This window comes from Cordyceps fumosorosea (genome assembly GCF_001636725.1).
Source record: "Cordyceps fumosorosea ARSEF 2679 chromosome Unknown scaffold_2, whole genome shotgun sequence".
In the NCBI taxonomy this organism is placed as follows: Eukaryota; Fungi; Ascomycota; class Sordariomycetes; order Hypocreales; family Cordycipitaceae; genus Cordyceps; species Cordyceps fumosorosea.
Window position 1 is genome coordinate 179,430 of NW_017387302.1, and position 19,145 is coordinate 198,574.

The 19,145-nt window shown below is 51.8% G+C and overlaps 5 protein-coding genes across 5 annotated transcripts; 1 reads left to right on the forward strand and 4 right to left on the reverse strand.

Annotated features, from left to right (window-relative positions):
- Positions 1-2,619: 2,619 nt before the first annotated feature.
- On the reverse strand, positions 2,620-5,372 carry ISF_01209 (hypothetical protein; the record flags this gene model as incomplete). Its single annotated transcript, XM_018844816.1, has 2 exons — positions 2,620-3,041; positions 3,092-5,372. The coding sequence occupies 2 exons, from the start codon at positions 5,370-5,372 to the stop codon at positions 2,620-2,622; spliced, it is 2,703 nt and encodes a 900-aa protein (XP_018707582.1).
- Positions 5,373-7,388: 2,016 nt separating this feature from the next.
- ISF_01210 (peptidase C1B-like protein) lies at positions 7,389-8,222 on the reverse strand (the record flags this gene model as incomplete). Its single annotated transcript, XM_018844817.1, has 1 exon — positions 7,389-8,222. The coding sequence occupies one exon, from the start codon at positions 8,220-8,222 to the stop codon at positions 7,389-7,391; it is 834 nt and encodes a 277-aa protein (XP_018707583.1).
- Positions 8,223-9,550: 1,328 nt separating this feature from the next.
- Positions 9,551-11,359, reverse strand: ISF_01211 (woronin body major protein; the record flags this gene model as incomplete). Its single annotated transcript, XM_018844818.1, has 4 exons — positions 9,551-10,149; positions 10,209-10,519; positions 10,773-11,034; positions 11,323-11,359. 4 exons carry the CDS (start codon positions 11,357-11,359, stop codon positions 9,551-9,553), a joined length of 1,209 nt encoding a protein of 402 aa, XP_018707584.1.
- A 2,272-nt stretch (positions 11,360-13,631) lies between these two features.
- Positions 13,632-16,484, forward strand: ISF_01212 (serologically defined colon cancer antigen 1; the record flags this gene model as incomplete). The annotated part of the gene is made up of 1 exon (XM_018844819.1): positions 13,632-16,484. One exon carries the CDS (start codon positions 13,632-13,634, stop codon positions 16,482-16,484), a length of 2,853 nt encoding a protein of 950 aa, XP_018707585.1.
- Positions 16,485-16,630: 146 nt separating this feature from the next.
- Positions 16,631-18,997, reverse strand: ISF_01213 (annexin ANXC4; the record flags this gene model as incomplete). The annotated part of the gene is made up of 2 exons (XM_018844820.1): positions 16,631-16,954; positions 17,015-18,997. 2 exons carry the CDS (start codon positions 18,995-18,997, stop codon positions 16,631-16,633), a joined length of 2,307 nt encoding a protein of 768 aa, XP_018707586.1.
- Between the last annotated feature and the right edge of the window lie 148 nt (positions 18,998-19,145).

The window sequence follows — 19,145 nt, forward strand, 5'->3', positions numbered from 1 at the left end:
TGTCTCTGTTTGCAACTATGTAAGCACGGTAGTTACTGTGCTTAGCTAGTTGGAGGGCTTGCGACTGTCAACGTAAATCCTAGCGCCAACTAGCGGGAGGAAACATATCAGTTCAACACGATCAGAAGTAGAGGTGCATTCATGCCATGGATACGCGGTAGCACAGCTAGCATCGCTGCACGATCTCCTGCATCTAATCTTGTGTCTCCGAGAAATGTGAGTCGCATTTCGGTTAATAAATCAATTAGTTAACACCAGGGGTCTACTTGTGTGTTGCGACCTACCCAGTCGTAATAACTTTCTAGAGCGCCTGTCGGTGGTTAGCTGAATAATTGCAACACCGGTACGTACCATCGTGGTGAGTAAATCCGGCTGACGGACGACGGGTTACCGAGAGGCTCGGCCCTGGCACAGGCAGAAATCGCAGAACATGAAGGGAATGCAAGGACAGTATCCATTGAGGTGGCGCTAACGAGTACAGGCGAGAAGATGAAAAGGGGCTGGAGCGGGAGGCAACAAGGGGTGGCGCAATTCGAGGAGTTGAAAAGCCCACCCCTGATGAAACGTCGCCTTCTCACAGCAGCCAACATATTGTCGCACATGAATCAAAATCGTGCGTATCTGATTCAATCATCATTGTGGAATCAATCTTTCTTTATTAATGCTAATGCAAGATGCGTAGCCCCGCGACCATGTGAATGAATACATGCACCCGTCTGGACGCCCTTTTCACTTTCCATGATTGCTGATTTCAGCCTTTATCTTCCTCGCACTAATTCGTACCTTCGCCTTATTATTACTATTACCTACCTATGGAGCAGGCAGGTACCCTCCTTCTCGGATGGAGTGGGCTCTGCTCACACGGAATGCAGCCTTCGTGGGGCCTCTGGGCGAAGACTGAATCGCGCATGTTGCTGTGGTCACTTGTAGCGGCCAACTTAGGTGAGAACAGCGCGCCCTCCCCGAAGTAAATAATTACCTACCTAGTTGACTTGGTAGGCGTCGTTATAGTAGTTGTCATGTGCAGTGTTCAGTCGGCAACGCCTTTGATTAACGCACAATGGATGCCTCATCGAACCGGCGCTATACTTAGTGATTTCAGCTGGCCTGGCTTCAGCACGCCAACAGATCTGCACCAAGGGATAACCACCATCCCTCACTACTCCGTATTATGTACTAACTGCCAGTTGCTTCCTAATACTCCATCCAGCACGACTGCGCCCCCGTTGGGCAGCCAGGCCGCAGTGTCTGGCAGCCTTTCTCTCGATTCTTCCGCCCTACTAGTGCAAACTAGAGACCCGACCGCCACTACCAACCAATAAAAGCACTTGTTGTGACTATCAGCGCGAAAAATGCTCGTAGTGCGAGGTGACGGGATGTGATAATGGCTGGCAGGCGTTGTCAGCTTGCAAGTGCCGTCCCCACTGCTCTGTTTCAGGCCGTCGTCACTGCGGAAGACATACGCGGTTGTCACGCACTCGGTTTTGGGGCGTCGGGCGTTCGCTGCCATTTCATTTTATTTGATTTTACGTTTTCCCATTTTCAGGGTTTTTTTTTTTTTCGGCGCGCCTCCGTGTACCATCGGGACTCGAGCCCGCCACTTGCACTTCGTTCGGGTTTTCTTTCGATCTTGTTAATTTAACACTAGTGCGACTATACGAGGTCGGCAGTATCATGGTTCTGGCTATGAGCTCCTTGCCCAGTTCTCTGTCTATTTGACGCTGCTTCTTCGTCGTTGCGCGACACCATTCCACCCCCAATCATATCATCCCGTATTCGCAGCCATCACTGGAAGCGGCCACGTAAGGCGCCGCCAAGGCCTTGCCAGGCTGGAGTATGTATGTAGTTCAAAATACGGTCTCCATCATCCGTACAAATACCTCCGTTGCAGGCACATACTCTCAGGCTTTAAGCATGTGGACCTTCCCTTGCCTGGGCAGGTATTCTTGGCGGCCTTTCTCGTGATTTATCCCTCATGTCATTACTTGATGGGATGGAGAGTCTGGTCGATATGGCGTGTCTTTTGGGGGGGCCTCAAATCACCGCCATTGTCCACGGTCCCCATGTCACAAAACCACTTACATGGGCGTCAATGCATAGTCCCATCGCAACACTTGCCCGTATAGCCAGCAGCGACAAGCAAAATCTAAACACACTGTGTATTATAGCATGGTCCTCCTACTCTGGAGCGCCGCCATGTGGTTGTGTGCATACACGCTGTCCAGCCAAACAGGTGGTGGTGGCTAGGGGGTGCCGCCCTGCTACCCTGTAGTACGCCGGTTGGTGTCACCTGGGCTGCTTCGTTGGTTTTCCTGTTGCTTACTCACATGGCTTGGCTACCCGACCTCGTCCAGCGTCTCCGCGGCCCAGTCCTCGAAGACAAGCGTATGCTAGGGGATATGCACGCCGAGGTCATTGGCTGTAGTCCGGCGCCACTTGTGATGGTTGTGTAAACCGATATATTTACAATAATTAGAATAGGCATGGCCTATCCCAGCAAAGATTGGCTCAGACACGTGGCTCAACATACAGTAATCACAAAGGAGAAGCCCACAGACACACAGCATGACAAATGGTATGGACTAGGCGAGCACAAGGAGAGCTACCGAACTACCGGCCCTAACGGCGATATCTATCGCCATCACCACGATGCTGTTCACGCCCATTGTCATCATCCCTCGCAGGCCTTCTCCGTCGCTCAGAATCCCCATCTGCATTATCATCACGGGCCCTGTCTCGCCTTCTAGCCGCCGTATCACTGTCCTCATCCTCCTGTCTCGATCGCCTCGCCCGACCACCCTCGCCATCGACGCCCACCAACCCACCACTAGGACCGTCAGTCCCGTCATCACTGGCACTTAGTTGCCCCCCATTGGCGTCAACGTTGCCATCAATAGCCCGTGTTTTACCGTCGTTGGAATTATTATACCCATCACCCCACCCATGAGGGCGATGTGAGCGATGATGACGGGAGCTGTCGTCGTCTTGACGATGCCTCCGCTCCTGTTCACGGTCTGGCCGATCCCGCGTTCGCCGTCGCTCTATAGCAAGTTAGAATCATACGTCTAAGCAAAGCAAAATAAGAGCTTACCTCGAAGAACTTGAGTCGCGGCAGCATATGCTTGTATCTCTTCCTTGCTGAGGACTCGCAAAACAATCACGAAATCATCTCGCTCCTCAAATCGCTCCTGCCCAATAGTAAGGGCCTCGGGATTGACCACCTTCCGGTTAATTTTTGTCCACCTTGCCCCAGGCGGGACTTCCTTGAGCTTTTTATCCTCCTTATGAGGAGCAACCCCCTCCCGGACAGGATTAGCCTCCTCAGGGAAGCTGGCGCTTGGCTGCTTGAGGATACCCCTCAGAGGCTTGTCCTCTCTTTTATCACGAGGAGGTGAAACGACACGGGCATGTTTCTTGTCGGCTGGAAAGCCGACAGCATAGTTCTGGTTGGCATTATCTGGTGCAGGAACACCCGGGGCCTCCTTTCGCGGGGATGGGGAGCGGGCCGAACGCTCATTTTCACCGCACGGAGTAGCATTACCCTGCTGTTGACTGTCTTGCATCCGCAGAGCAGCAAGTTGCTCCTTCACCCGGCGGAGATCATCAGCATCTCTGGGGTTAAAAGAGTTGGACGGCCGCGAATCTCTTCCAACTCTGCCCCTCCCCGCATCATCTGAGTCAGATACAGACGGCGTACTGTACTTGACCAAAGAAGCTCCCCCGTTATCCGAGAGTCCACCGGAATCTTCGTTTATTCTGGCAGCTTCTGGTCGTGGGCTATACCGATCCCTCGTAGCCTCTGCAGAGCCTTTGGGTGAAGAAGTCCTCGCAGCGTCTGATGTCTCACGACGGATCGAGTCCCTAGTAGCGGAGCTGGGCCCAGCGTCTCTTTGCTCACCAAGACCGCTGACCGGTTCGGGCTCATTGTCTCTCCTAGACGCAGAAAGTGCGGCCGTGGCAGCGGTTATGCCGAGGCCTGTGCCCGCGGTTTCAAGAACACGGTGAGAAGTCTCTCTGCTATTATCCTTTCGGTTGCCCTCCAGATGTTTGCTTTCACTAGTGAAAAGCGTTGGGCGATCCTGTGTAGATTTGCGAGGTTCAAAAAGTGGCTTCTCCCCAGAGCGTACATGATCACTTCTCCGAGGTTCGTCTCGGTCACGCTGGCCATCACGTCGGCTATTCGGTCGGTTGTCTGGGGCAGCATCCGGGCTTGTGCGAACACCAAAGCCACGACTTGGATCACTGTCATCGTAAAAGTGTGTGGAATGAGGTCGCCTCTTCTCCACTCCCCTGTCATCACTGTTATCACGAGCGTGGCTGGGAGGATCTCGCAGGGCCTCTCGACTGGTATATGAATTGTCCCAATAGGATGGCTCCTGACTGATGGAAACGGGTCGCCGGTGCCTCACTCCTGTGTCCCGTAAGTTCCCAGATGTTTCGGAATATGGGAGTGGCCGCGGAGGCTTCGGCGCGGCAGGCGGGGCTTGGTGATCTGGGTCGAGGGTGTAGTCCCTGTGCGTTTTGTCGAATCTGCGGGTGGATGGCGGGAGGCCGCTGCGCGCATCTGGTCGTCCATGAGGCACGGCATAGGCCCGATCAATCTCGTGTCTCGCGCCATCACTCCTGGGGTCCATGGCATACGATGCTCGAGGACGATAGTAGCCCCGTTCAAAGCTGTCGTATCGCTGGGACCGAGATGGTTTAGGGTGGTCAAGATCATACCGGACCAACTCTCCAGCATTTGTGTACTTGTACCCGTCATCTCCATAGTCGATCGATGCTGCACTATGGCGGGCATTGCTGGAGTAGGGGGCGGAAGGCCGGGGTAGACAATAAGACTCAGCATCGTTGGGGCTTAGGAGGCTGTCTCCACGGCCTCTGCGGTGAGTATGGCCTTCAACGTAGTAGGGCCGCGCAGCACTGCAGGAACGGCTCGTGGAGGCTGGCACTGCATAGTACTGGGAGTTGGCATGGCGGTAGTCGTCGCGGACGGGGCTGCTATTACGAGCACCGGTGCTATGAACTGGGCTGTTATGAGGTCGATCGACTTGTCTTGTAGTTATAATCATAGGCGGCCTTGTTACCGAGTCCATGGTTGATCGCCTGGTGTGGATGTGGTCGCGGGTTGCAAGGTGAGATCGGGGATTCTGAGGGAAAGCGTAAGTTCTTATCGTGGCGGGCTGGCCAGAGGAAGCCGCGGAGCTGGAGTGGCCACGAGGCGAAGTGGCAGGATGGCGGCTGCTGGCCGCGTTCAAATATGAGTCGTCTGCATATGACGTCTGATATACCACCCCAGCCGGCACAGAGGATCGCGAAGGGTTCGTACTTGCCGGGCGGCTGAGGTGATGATAGTTGCGATGTCGATCCGCCATGATCGAAGCCTGAAGTCTCTGATTCAAGCAGCCTTGGCAATAGGCAGCATCTAGGGTCGGTAATGCAGCGCCGTTTTATGCAACGTGGAAATCGGAGGAATCGTGGTGGTCGCGAGCGCCCGCTCTATCGGTGAGGGGCTGCGCACAATACTAGTGGGAGCTGGTATTGTGCACGGGGCTTTGTCGTTAAACACTGTGTGTTGTTTGGTATAGGATTTTCAGGGCTGTAGGATCGCACAGGAGCTGGAAGAGAGCCAAATATCCACCAATGCGATGTAGGTTAGCTAAATAGTTAGCTGCGGGTTGCTTTGAAGCGCGTTAGAGCACTGGTAGATTCCATGGTATTATGGTTGGTAGGTAGGAATGGATGGGTATTGAGTCACTGCCAAGGGCGACAATGGGGAGCGTGAGGCGGGCACATACTCGTCTATAGTAGCTCAAGGGAGGTGACAATTGTGATGCAACGCTAGAAAGCTATATGAAAAAAAAGTCTGATTGCCCTGCAACGAGCGGAAACTCAGAAGTTGGTTGGTGCCAGACACAGATTATAATGGAATGGGAGATGGAGATGGAGCGGGCGAAGGTTGGATGGTTTTCTAGCTCCAGCGAGAGGCTGACCACCAACGACGTCACCCTGCAAAAAGCAGATTGTTACCTAAATAAGTTGGCACGTACTTAGGTTAAGATACTGGGCGTAGACACCACTTACTGGAATTCAAGTACTTGAACAAGTGACAAGGAACGGGCACGAGAAAAAGTTTTCGGAGAATACAAGGCCGCATCCCCGCGTTGGTGTAAATGCTGCGCTGGCCACATACCTATGTACATGTATGTACATGCGTACCTATGTACATACATACATAGGCAGTACCCTCAATTCATTACGAGTGCCAATATGTAACCTACATAGGTACGTGCAGGTCAGGGAACGTTAGTACCTTAGGGTCGGTACCTGCAAAGTGAGTACCTAGGTATGTATGTGCATAGGTATACCTGTAGTTTGCAGGGGCTACAGGGCTGAGTCCCGACTGTCAACAGCAACCAACTTATCCGTACCATGGCACCACATTAGCCAAACGACCCCGCCAGAGCGCCAACTCTGTATTTCTTCCCCCGCCCTGTCTTGTCGTGTTACCGCTGATGAGCGAGGAACAAACTCCTCGCCTGCTATGTTATACATTTTACGGATACCAGCCGCGAGTTAGGTTTTAGAAACCTACCAGCGCTCCCCTAACTAGGGCGCTACTTGCATTCTCGGAACGTGGGCTGCATGACCGGCATGGGTTCGGTGAAGCTAATAACACTACATGGCCTGTCCGATAAACCACTATTGCGACTGCTCGAGGTATTAACCAGGTAGTACGTGTTGGACCATCAGTGACCTCCCACTTGCCTTGCTATCGCCGACATGGCTGCCTTGATTTTGAATTTATGCCGCACTATCGTGAAGGATGTCCAATGGCTGCCCGACATTGGCGTGACAAGGTTTCGCCAACCCCCAAAAAGTTATGCATTCGAGTAGTTCATACTACCAGGCACTGTAAAGGATATACATAGCAGCCCATATCTGTACGACATCATTGGGCACCACTTGTTACTGGCACCGGCCCCATCATGATGCCCAACGGCAGGGATGCTAGAGACATGGCATCCCTACTCCGTATGCAGCATCGCAATATTCTCAAAGCAATTCTTCAACCAGCATATTCGCGTGGCTGCGTCATAATCAAGCAAGAGAGCCCATAGGATCCCACAGTGGCAATGAAATGGGGTCCTGCTTCAAGACATCTCGCACTGCCCGCGTGCACAGTCGTGGGTCAATAACCGCCTGATAAACAAATTCATCCATCCAAGCATCCGTCATCACAAACCAACCCTTGTCACCAGCCGCTAGCCCCCAACTATTCTAAACTCTCCATCGGATGGGTTTTTTAGTCGCATCGTCAATATGCACGGCCGTCAAAACCATGGCATGAGTCATCTTACTCTCTCCGGTTACCAGCCTTTCGGCCTTGCTCATTCCCAGCATATTGGTGTTAATACCGACTTGATAGTCAAAAGATCTGTATCCATAACACCTAGATCCTTGTCGCTGAACTGACCGACGTCGCAGCCAAAGAAGATTGGCATACCAGCCTGAATCATCCTCACACACGCAAATTTGAGAGTTTCCATGTCGACGTTGACATATTCGACTTTACGGCCTCCCACAATATTGCCCAGCCGGTCGACTGTGAGGAGAGACATTGGCTTGTGACGCGGATCATGAACAAGCGAAATCATCCCGCCCAAAGTCTCCGAGTTGACGTGGATCGCTGACCCGTAGATATCGCGAGCAAACGCTTTCGGCGAAGTGCTCAATCTATGAGCCTCGCCATTTTTATCGTTGTATTCCCAGATGAATGACTCGGTGCTACTTGGGGGCGGCCCCAGGAGTAGGGTCATGATCATCAATACTTCCTGCAGAAATCTAGCCTTATATCCCTCAACCATCGCCGGGAGGGGCTCGACAGCAAGTTCTCCGCGCAATAGCTTCCGCAGCGTGAGCGCGTTTTGACGTAGCTTTGTTTTCAATATGGAGTTCAGAACACCTGAGTTCATCGCATTCCAATTGTCAGGATAAATGCCCTTGGGAACCAAGCCGTATTTGGCAACAAGGCCCTGTACCATGCTCATTTGTCCACCATCGCTGATTTGATCAGCGAACAGCTGCTGGACAACCCGACTTTCAATGTCATCTTGGCTGGTATCAATGATTTGTTCGAGGAACCAGTTGGCTTTTTCAAACTTGTCCCAGAAGAACAGGTATGCCTGGGAGAGCTCGAAGGACTCAAGTCCATATTTTTGCATGAGCGCGATCCTAAAAACATTTGTTGAGGCGAAGAGCCAGCAGCGACCACTTGATCCTTGGGAAGTAATTGGATCTCCCTCAAACGGGATCTTATGGCTGAAAATCTGCTGATCAAGCTGGGAAACAGCCGAGGATAATAACACTTGGCGTGGGTTCGACGAGCCCAGCGCTGTAAGAGCAAGTCTGAGCAGAAGTTAACAACCGAGTCATGGATACGGACATTGCTTCTTTTGCTGGAGTAGTAATGTGTACCTGTTTTTCGGGTCTTCAAGCACCTGTCGAATGAATTCGTTTGAAGTGATAGGATCGACACCCTGTGGAGGTCTCAGGTGCAGTTGCAATGTCCACCGATCTGTTTTCTCGTTACATACTTGAGCGTAATCTCCCTCTATACAAAGCTTGCGAGCACGATCATATACCGCCTTTTCATGCTGGCTCAACTGCTTGCGACGTTTTGGACATCTGGCCACCCATGTTGTATTCTTGAGTTGCTGTTAAAGGAAGTCCAAGTTTACCGATGGTCATGTGTATCGTTCGATGTATCAGTGTGAGGCAGCTGAAGTATCCTGAACAAGGCTGCTTGGGATGCTCGCGCTTTAAATAATCACCCTGGCGGCTGTCTGCAACTAGGCCACGGGATCTAACTAGAGCCCAAGCTGGGGTCTAGACTCCTGGATTGAAAGCAACCCGGGATGATAACCCTGCCGCCGCGGCCATTCCCTGTGATCGAACACACCATCACGGGTCTGTTACCCGTGCTTACCACTCGGTAGGGAGAGTAACGTTAGGGAAAAACGTTAGAATGTTTACATAATATACCATACGTTTTACATTATAGCATACGTTTTACATTATACCATATAAATATCAAGGCTACATTCTTGAAATGCCCCCTGGCGATTAATAGGAAATTCTGACGGTTCCCGGTAGCGGGAGAGCACAGTTGGTATCTGGACGGCTTAAGAACCTTGATGGCTCAAAGAGCTAGTTTGTGATACAATGAGGCATGTGCTGACAGTCAGTCCGATAAGGTACCCGTAGTCAATGACCATGTCATGTCACTGACTTTTAAATGGATGTTTACATGTGATATACATGAATGACAGCGCTAGGTTATTGGACAACGGCATTGGAGACGTACAAAGCAGGATGGACCTGCCCAAGAAAAGAGCGGTGACGTAATGAGAGCACTACATGAGGGTGAAAGAGAGGCACAGAGAGACCAGAGTCTTTCATCATATTGTCGAGGCCGACAAGGCCGATATAAACTAGCTACATATCCAAGTAATATATCTGATCTGATTCATACACGAGCGAGCGACGCTCTTTACAGACGAGAGCCGTGGATGACCTTCATGTCAACAGCGAGCTCGCGACCATTGTCGTTGAGGACGAGAGCACGGACGCTGCCACGACCAGACTCGAAGGCGCTGCTAAGGCGAGACCACAAGTTGGACTGGTCAATGACGGCCAGGTTCTGCTTGACATCGCCAGTCTCGGTCATAGCAACAATGTTGCCGCCCTGGAGATCAAGCACGCGGTACTGCTTGAAAACAGGGCCAAGCATGGTCTGAACAACTACGCTGGGAGCGGGGTTGGAGACAAAGGAAGACTCCTCATGCAGCTGGCGGGTGAAGAGGTCAACACCAAGATAGCGGTACTGGCCAGTGGCAGAGGACGTAGAGATGCGGATGACCTGGCAAGGGCGTCCTTGCAGCATCAGGAAGTCACCGATGCGAATGTGGTGGCAAGGGATGGTGACGGTGTTGGGCAGGTACTGGCCGGCTTCAGAGGGGCGACCGCGAGGAGCGGGAGCAGGACCATCGCGGATCTCTACGTCAATGTGCTCCTCATGATGATGTCCACGAGGGTGAACAACGCGGTCAGCAAGCTTGTGGATGCCGTGGCGGAAGGAGTGGTAGTGGCCTGGCAATCATGTTAGAAGCTGGGAGCTTGCGCTGGGTAGCTTGCTGGGCAGGACATACCGTCTTCGTCGTAGTAACCCATCTTGGACTTTTGATCAGCGCGACCGAAACGGTAGGGCTCAAAGGTCTCCTCGGTGATCTTGATATCTTCCTTGTGAACAGAGGAAGGGCGTGCGCCTGCGTCAACGGTGTACTCGTCGACGTGGATGTGCTCGGACTGGAAGGTCTGAGCAGGGGGGTCTACAGTGGTGTTGTATCGAGGGCGGTAGCGCTCGCGATATTCACGCTCAATGTTGTCAATGGGAGTGCCGTAGGACTGACGGTGAGTATCGACCTCGATGTGAGTGTCTGCGTACTCGGTGTGTGCAGGTCTGGGAAGATCGTTAGTACCCGTACTTGTCTGGGAGAACTTTGGCAAGTAGTATGTAGGTAGGTAGATGGATAGGAGGCATGGTGCCTGGGGCAACTGAAACCCCTGGATCGGGGGTGCGTCGTGGCGAGGCTTCACCGCACCTCTGACCTTGGGGGTGCGGGTAGAGCCTGCATGGATGGGGAAAATTGTGGGAAGCTGGCAAGCAGGTGCTGCAGAGGGGCAAATGTGACAAGAGAAGCGTATGGGCTTACCTGCGATCTTCCCTGACGTACTGCTGCTCCGACTGGAAACCGGGACGGCGGCGAAGATCTTCTTCACGGGTAAAACGGACTTCTTCCTCGTTGACCTTGTGAGAAGAGAACTGGCCTTCCCGTCCGGCTGGCTGATTGTTGGGAAGAGTGATGTCAACCTCCTCGTGGGTCTGGGTGGTTGTCTGCGACTCGCTGTCCCTGTACGTCGAGGGAAAGATGCTGAAGGGCACGGGGACACGGGCTTCAAAGTCCAGATTGGCGACTTTTGCCTAGCGAGAGAATCTTCTCATACAACCTTCCGTAGCGAGCACGAAAGGATGACAAGAAGTCCTCTGGCTTTTGTCTTTGGAACAAAAGTCGAAGAAGGGGGAGAAAGAAAAGGGAGGGAAAGGTCCTCGACGAAGTCTTTTCTTTCAGGAGCTGTGAGTTTGCGTCTGTGTCTGGAGGAAGTAATTTGGAAAGGGGAGGATGGCGGCCTGACGGATGCAGCAGAACGATGGCTTTTGAGGACCGGGGGAGACGGGGATTCGGGCTGGCTACATGTTATTACGTGGGCCTGTCGTTGCTTGGGTCTGTACTCCGTCCATGCTCTTGATTCGATGCCTTGCGGCGTGTTCACTGTTGACACGGGCTGGGGGTTTGTTTACTTTCAGCGAAACCGGAATAGTCTGATGATACCTCCCCACTGGGGTGCGCCTCAGCGTGAAGCTACTGGTAGGAAATAGAGATGCACGGCCACCAAAAGCGCCGGCTCAGGCAACCCGGCACTTCCCTTGCTGATTCATCTGCATGGAGGCTGGCAACTGGGAGGCGGTGGGCGGCGGGTGGCACCGTGACCCAGGCGAGGCAGTAAAAACAAGGGGGAAGCTCTCTGCAATACGACCCAACCTATTATTAGGGTGCACAACGGGACCTATCAGGCGAAGAGAAAAGCGGAGAGAATCATTCTGCCTAGGACGTTTGTCATGTCTTTCTCGGGGTTTTCTGGTGATTGGGCTTTTCGGCTTGCATTCAACAATGCTTGATGAGCTGGCTGTTGCCCACAATTAGGCCATGCTGGTATGTGGGAAGGCTTTGTTCAAAACGGGATCTTTTCAAAACTGTCTTGGATAGGCTCCACTGTCTCGGAACCTCATCAAGTAAATATCCCCGTCCCCGTATTCGTAGGTCCAGTAATAAATGACCAGCACTAATCTGTACCTCGAAAGGACGTGATTTGGGCCCAAGGCTTGAAATTCCGGTGCCCAACGGTTAGATCTGGCGAGCAATTTGGCTCTGGCAGTCATCTTTAAACATATATGTGTCATATAAAGGTATGTAGGTAGAAACAGCTTCCATGCTGAATGAAGCTTACCCGCACTGCCCGATCAATCCATGGCCCAGCGAACCCGGCCGCTCCTGGACTCTAGCGGTGGACGCGTCTGATCGCACAACCGAGCAAGCTGTAGCAGGGTTGCCACGACAACCAAAGGTAGCAATAGGGGCTGGCCCATCTTGGCACTCTTTGCTGCCCATTGCTGCTCTCACAAGCTTACGCCGTCAATCAAACAAGCACTCTGCCTGTTTGTTTTATGAACTTGAGCCCGCCTCGGCGATATGGTTCGCCATTAATTAACTATGTGGCGCTAAGAGCGACATGACGGCACATTGTAAAGTTAACTTCTGTGTACGTTTATGCCTCGGCTGTGATTCGTAGTAGATGTACGTACGGAGTATATGTCGCTGCTAAAGAATTGTATTGATGGATGCATACACCTTGCTGATTACGAAGTATTGCTGCACATATCTGGATACCTAATACATGCAGATTGTACCTGCAAGCCACTACATCTGCATATCTGTTACCATCTATGTGCTTTTGGGCTAAAAATGCTGTGAAAACAACTGCTTAATTACGGCAAGGTATACATATGTACGTAGCTCGTTGCTGATATCGGTTCCCGGCTACCTATTTAGTTCATTGTGGCTAACATGTGACGCCAAGGTCTGGTTCGCTGCCTGCAATTGACGACACTGGCCTTAGCCAGATAGTTACCTGCATGGAGGCTCGCTCTCCCGTCAACAAGGGCGTGGACAAGGGAAGCGTACAGAACTCGTAAACTCGCCACAAAAGGTATGTTGAATTAAGCAACAACAACGGTGAAAATAGTGAAAATAGTGATTGGAACGATAGAGATCAATGAATCACGATATGTGGTGATGATACTGCTGATTCTCTGTCGATACACGTGACAATTCAAGCTCCCTACCCGGAAAGAACTTTCAGAGTTCGCCGCGTCTTGCTACCCCGCCATGTAGAAGGTTGGTTGCCCCACGTATGACTACCTGTACTTACTGGTGGCGCAGAACAGAACGAGACCAGCAAATTCACAGACGAAGCTTGCTTGAGATCCTAGTTATAGGCGAGCCTCCAATATGAAGCAAAGGTTCTCCTCTCTAGATGTCAAGGTGATAGCAATTATTCCCCCACGCGCCACACTTTCTTCGATCTTGCTGACGGCTAGCTTGCACGCCATAGGTGATTGCTCATGAACTGAACCAGAGCCTGACTTCGCTTCGAGTCGCCAATATTTACGACCTCTCGACAAAGATATTGCTATTCAAATTTGCGAAACCGGATACGAAAAAGCAACTGCTTATAGACATCGGCTTTCGTTGCCACACTACGGAATTTGCTCGCGCGACCGCAGGAACTCCCTCGGCGTTTGTTTCTCGACTGCGCAAGGTCCTCAAGACACGACGCCTTACTTCGGTATCTCAAATAGGAACTGACCGCATCCTCGAATTACAATTCAGCGATGGTCAATACAGGCTGTTTCTCGAATTTTTTGCTGTAAGAATGCTTGCGGATCCATGGCGATGTATGCAGCCCAGCAATTGACTGAATATGCACAGAGCGGAAATGTAATCCTTACCGATTCTGAGCTCAAAATACTTGCCTTGTCTAGAAATGTAACCGAAGGAGAAGGTCAAGAGGCGCAGAAGGTTGGGCTACATTATTCCCTTGAAAGCAGACAAAACTTCCTTGGAATACCAGATCTTACGCAAGAAAGAGTTCGTGCTGCACTGGTTGAGGCTGTTACAAGGTCGTCAGCCGCAAAAGCTCCCACATCGAAACCGATCTCCAAACCAGGAGATGTACTCCGAAAATGCTTGGCTTTGTCGATTACGGAATTGCCCCCTATTTTGGTCGACCACATTCTACAGGCGAACAATTTCGACACTTCTGTTAAGCCTGAGGTAGTTTTGGAAGATGGTTCTCTTCTCAATGATCTGACGGAGAATCTGCGCCAAGCAAGAGAGCTTGTTGAATCTATCACATCACCTGCAGTATGCACTGGGTTTATATTTGCAAAGAAAACACACCAGGAACAAATCCAGCAGCGCAAGGACAGCGACTCCAGGACCGGCCTGCTTTACGAAGATTTCCATCCCTTTGTCCCAACCAAATTCGAGAAGAAGAGCAATATCGAGCTTCTCAGATTCCAGGGCTACAACAAAACTGTCGATGAGTTCTTCTCATCTTTGGAGGGCCAAAAACTAGAGAATCGCCTTGCGGAGAGAGAAGCAGCTGCTCAACGGAAACTCGATTCAGCTAAACAAGATCAAGTAACCAGAATCAAGGGACTGAAAACTGCCCAGTCTGACAACTTCCGGAAAGCAGCAGCGATTGAAGCGAACATTGAACGGGTCCAGGAGGCTATGGACTCGATCAATGGCCTTCTAAGACAAGGAATGGACTGGGTCGACATAGGGAAGCTTGTTGAAAGAGAACAAAAGAAAAACAACCCAGTTGCGAACCTGATTTGCCTGCCTTTGAATTTGGCCGACAATATCATCTCGGTTCGCTTGAGCGAAGAAGAAGATACCGAGAGCGAAGAGGAGGACCCATTTGAAACAGATGACAGTGATGAGGAATCTGTAGACGGTTTGGAAGCTCTCAAGGAGGATCGGACAAGTGCAGACAGGACTCTGGTTGTTGAAGTGGTCCTAACGCTCAGTCCCTGGAGCAATGCAAGAGAATACTACGATCAACGAAGGACGGCTGTTATAAAGGAAGAAAAAACTCAGCTGCAGGCCGACAAGGCCATCAAAAGCACCGAAGAGAAGATTAAGCAAGATTTGAAGCGAGTCTTGAAGCAAGAGAAGGCGTTACTGCAGCCTATTCGGAATCTCATGTGGTTTGAGAAGTTTTATTGGTTCATTTCTTCTGATGGCTATCTTGTCGTTGGCGCAAAGGATAAGTCTCAAGCAGAGATTCTATATCGGCGGCATTTGCGTACTGGTGATGTCTTCTGCCATGCTGACGCAAATAATGCTGCCGTTGTCGTTGTGAAAAATAACCCGAACACAGCGAAGGCACCAATTGCACCAGCCACGCTCGCTCAAGCCGGCCAACTGAGTGTTTGCTCCTCCGAGGCCTGGGATTCAAAAGCTGGGGTTGGAGCTTGGTGGGTTACTTCTGACCAGGTGTCTAAGTCAACTGCAACAGGAGACATTCTGCAACCGGGCAACTTCAACATCAGCGGCGAGAAGAACTTTTTACCCCCAGGGCAGCTGATGCTCGGTCTCAGCGTCATGTTCAAAATTAGTGAAGAAAGCAAGGCGCGCCATAACAAGCACCGTGTACACGAACAGGGCGCTCCTCAAAGGGAAACTGATTCAAAGTCTTCACACGCTGAACCGGCAATGACAGCGAATGATACCCCACAAGACACCACTACCACAAAAGCCAGCGATGAGTCCAATAACGAAGGAAATGCAACTGACAATGAAGATGAGGATGAAGAACCCGTCAGAGCCAATCCTCTCCATAGCGAGGACCTTGGCGGCGAGACCACGCGGTCTGAGGAACATAAGGAACAAACGATACCGACACTGGCTTCTCTGAATATCACAGAGGAGAGTGATGAGGGCGCTAACGAGCGGTTTGCTGTCCAATCGGCGGCTGTCATCATGGAAACTCGCACAGAAACGAAAAGTACTGCCACGGCTGCGGCCAGTAGTGGAATACCGCCTGAGTCTAAGAAGCTAAAGAGAGGCCAGAGAGGAAAAGCGAAAAAGATCGCTGCAAAATACAAAGACCAGGATGAAGAGGACCGTGCTGCTGCTGAGGTGCTGATTGGATCTGCTGCGGGCAAACAGAAAGCTGAGGCTGAGGTGCAGGCGAAGCTGAAGCGAGAGCAAGAAATGGAACATGCGAAGGCGAGACGTCGCGAACAGCACGAAAAGAAACAAAAAGAGGTAGTTGAACACGAGGAGAGGAGACGTGCCGTTCTCGATCACGAAGCAGACGACGAAGAGGAACAGCAGGCGCCAATCGACCTGTTGGTCGGCACGCCTCATCCTGGTGACGAAATTTTGGAAGCCGTAGTCGTATGCGCCCCCTGGGCTGCATTGGGACGATCCAAATACAAGTTTAAGCTCCAGCCGGGCCCCGTGAAGAAGGGCAAAGCAGTGAAGGAGTTGCTGGAACGTTGGAGGGCGGACGCGAGCCGAAAAGGTGCTCTGGATGAAACGAGCACGGACATGGAGAAGATGTGGCCTCGAGAGGTGGAATTGATCAAGTTCATGAAGCCAGAGGAGATTGTCAACACTGTACCTGCTGGGCGAGTTCGACTCGTCGTTGTTGGTGCGAACTCCGGCTCCAAAGGCGGCCGTGGCACCGGGGGAGGCAAGAATCAAGCAAAGGGTGGCAAAAAGGGCAAATGACAGGTAAAGAATAATCTGCATAGAAGACAAATTCATTTTCTTATCTAGTTAGCTCTATATAGTCCACCGTGGAATACGAAATGGAATTCGGACATACACGTTTGTGCAAGCATACCTGTACCGTTCAGGTAACACATTACGTCCGCCTAGCGACCACCTCCGCTGACCCTTTCGATGCGGCGAACGTGGTTAGGCATTCGCGCAATGCACAGTTCCAAACAAAATATACCCCATTCTCCGCTGGTTGCATCGCGGACGGCGTCTTGAAGCTCGCGGCCGTACCTCTCGCTGTAAGCTCTCTTGACCGCCTGCATGTGCATAGGATCCCAATGGTATCTGACAAGCCGGGAAACGAGCAGCTCGCGACGCAGGGCGTCCTTGCGCGAGGCTGTAAGTGCGTGGTGTAGTAGCAAGGCGTCTCGAACAGGACGGTTGATTACCCCGTTCAAAATATGAGCGAGAAGTTCGCCCTTGGGAAATTAGTCCTCCATGTTCGGTACTTAGATATAGCGGAAGATGGAAGTACTTACCACAAGATTGCCGCTCTTCTTGAGCGCCTCGCGGGCAAAATTGCCTCTATAGTGACGCTCATATTCCTTCAGAACAGCTCTGAGATGAGTGTCGCTGCGTTGCAAAACGATCGCAATCATCAAAGTCTCGCCACCTTTCTCAGCCTTGACTGCTTTTCTCAGCTCATCCACATCGCGATCGACCAAATCATAATCTAGCGGAACTGTACGGCCATAGTGATCATAATCTTCCATCCGTCGCTCCTCTAAGACCGTCAGAACCGCTTTTTTAAACTTGTCCTCCTTCAATTCGGTCTTCATGCATTTAGTAAGGCTGTTGTCGTATTTCTTATCAGTGAATGCATCCTTTATACGGCGAACCTCGTCGTTCGTGCGCCCCATCAACGTTTCAATGAGCAGTTCGCGCCGCGTCTTGTCTCCCTGATACCAGAAATTAGCCCAGTAGGCTTCACTTTCCCACATTCCGAGGGCAACGGAGTAGCACGCTTTCATCAGCATGGCATCTTCGTCTTTGAGTCGCGCTCGAACATGCTTCGCGATGTTAACTCCCTTGCGCTCGGAGCCTGTCTTGACAATACGCTTGTACTTCGTCCGGAGTTCCATCACTTGATCGTGGGACAAACTGGGGAGAATCTCAATGAGAGGCTCTGTATCAGGCGGTCTATCGCCCTTCAAAGCGCGCGCCAAGCGTGATGCGATGTCTTCTGGGTCATGGAAACGAGCTCTGCGGTTGCGTTTTCTGCTGTCTCCCTCGACGTCAGAGTTGAGAGGGGAGAGCGCGTCGACAATGTTTGGGGCTTCATTGGCTGCTTGCGACGCAAGAAGAAGCGGCGATGGCATAGGAGAACAGTCCTGGTAGGTGCCATGGTATGACTCAAGGAGGGGGGATCCTGGAGCTGCCGCTAGCGACATGCTGACGGGACGATTTGTGTCGACTGTGAGGGTTGACATCCGGGTGGTGGGTGGCATAGGCGAGGATTCTCGCTCGGATGACCGCCTGTCGCGAGATCTCTCGCGAGACTTGCCCCGTCCATGCTTGTCAGGTTCGGCTGTCAACAACGCTGGGCCTGGTGAGGCAAGCCTTCTGGCATCCCTTGAGCGATCCCTTTTTCGCTGAGATGATTCCACGGCCAGAGCGCTCGATTTGGAGCTCCTTGGATCGTCCAAGTACTCCCGATAGGAGTTGCTCTTTGGCTTCCTAGACAACCGATCTTCTGGTTCGAGGCTGTACGAACGTCTCCTATTATCATGGTAATCGTCCTCGTACTTGGACCTGCGCTTGTCACCGGCGCTTGACCCGGGAATGTAACTCCCATACGTTGGAGGAGAGCTCGAACGTGCATCAAATGGAGGCGGGCCGCCATAAGTCAAGGCTTCATCTTCAAAGTCCGGTCGCGTGTGTTTGACTTTTCCTCGAGTATCTCCCTTGTCATCATAATTCTGACTGTATTTTTGTGGAAGATACTTCAGTCGATCGTCGCTGGCCTCAATTGTGTCTTGCCTGTCGCGCCTAGCTTCGGAGTGGCGGTTGTCTCGCTTATCATCATAATCATAGTCGTATTTGCTGTAGTTTCTTTCCCCACGGGTTTCTTTGCGACTCTTGTGACGAGCATCCTTCTCGCCTCGGCGAGGCCGGTCCTCGTCAGGGAAAGATCCGGGAAGGTGGTTCGACTCCGGGGAGTCTGACCGAGAATAATTATCTCTATATGAAGAACGCTTCTCGTCGTACTGGTACGCCGGCTGGGCACCAGACATTAACGGTTCAAAGTTGCTGCCCGAGGGATACGCGAGCCGTTCATTTTCAGGCTGTGTGTATTTATCGTCGTATCTGTCGCCATAAACATCGCCGGGGTAGCCATAGCCTGATCCTCGAATATCTGCATATGAGATTGCCCCTCGCTCAGGTTCGTCTTTGGGTCGTCGGTCACGCGACCTGGACCTGGACCTATCGCGGTGCCGTTCGCCTTGCACCGCCAGAGACATTGTTCAAGCGGGGTGGACTATGCGGGGTCGGGAAAGGGAGGGTATTGGAAGGGCGCGTTCACCGGGAGAAGTAGCGGTGTTCAAATGGGCAGTTCCTCAGCACTGGATGCGGGAAATCAGCTAGAGGACGCAACTCCTGCGCACTTGG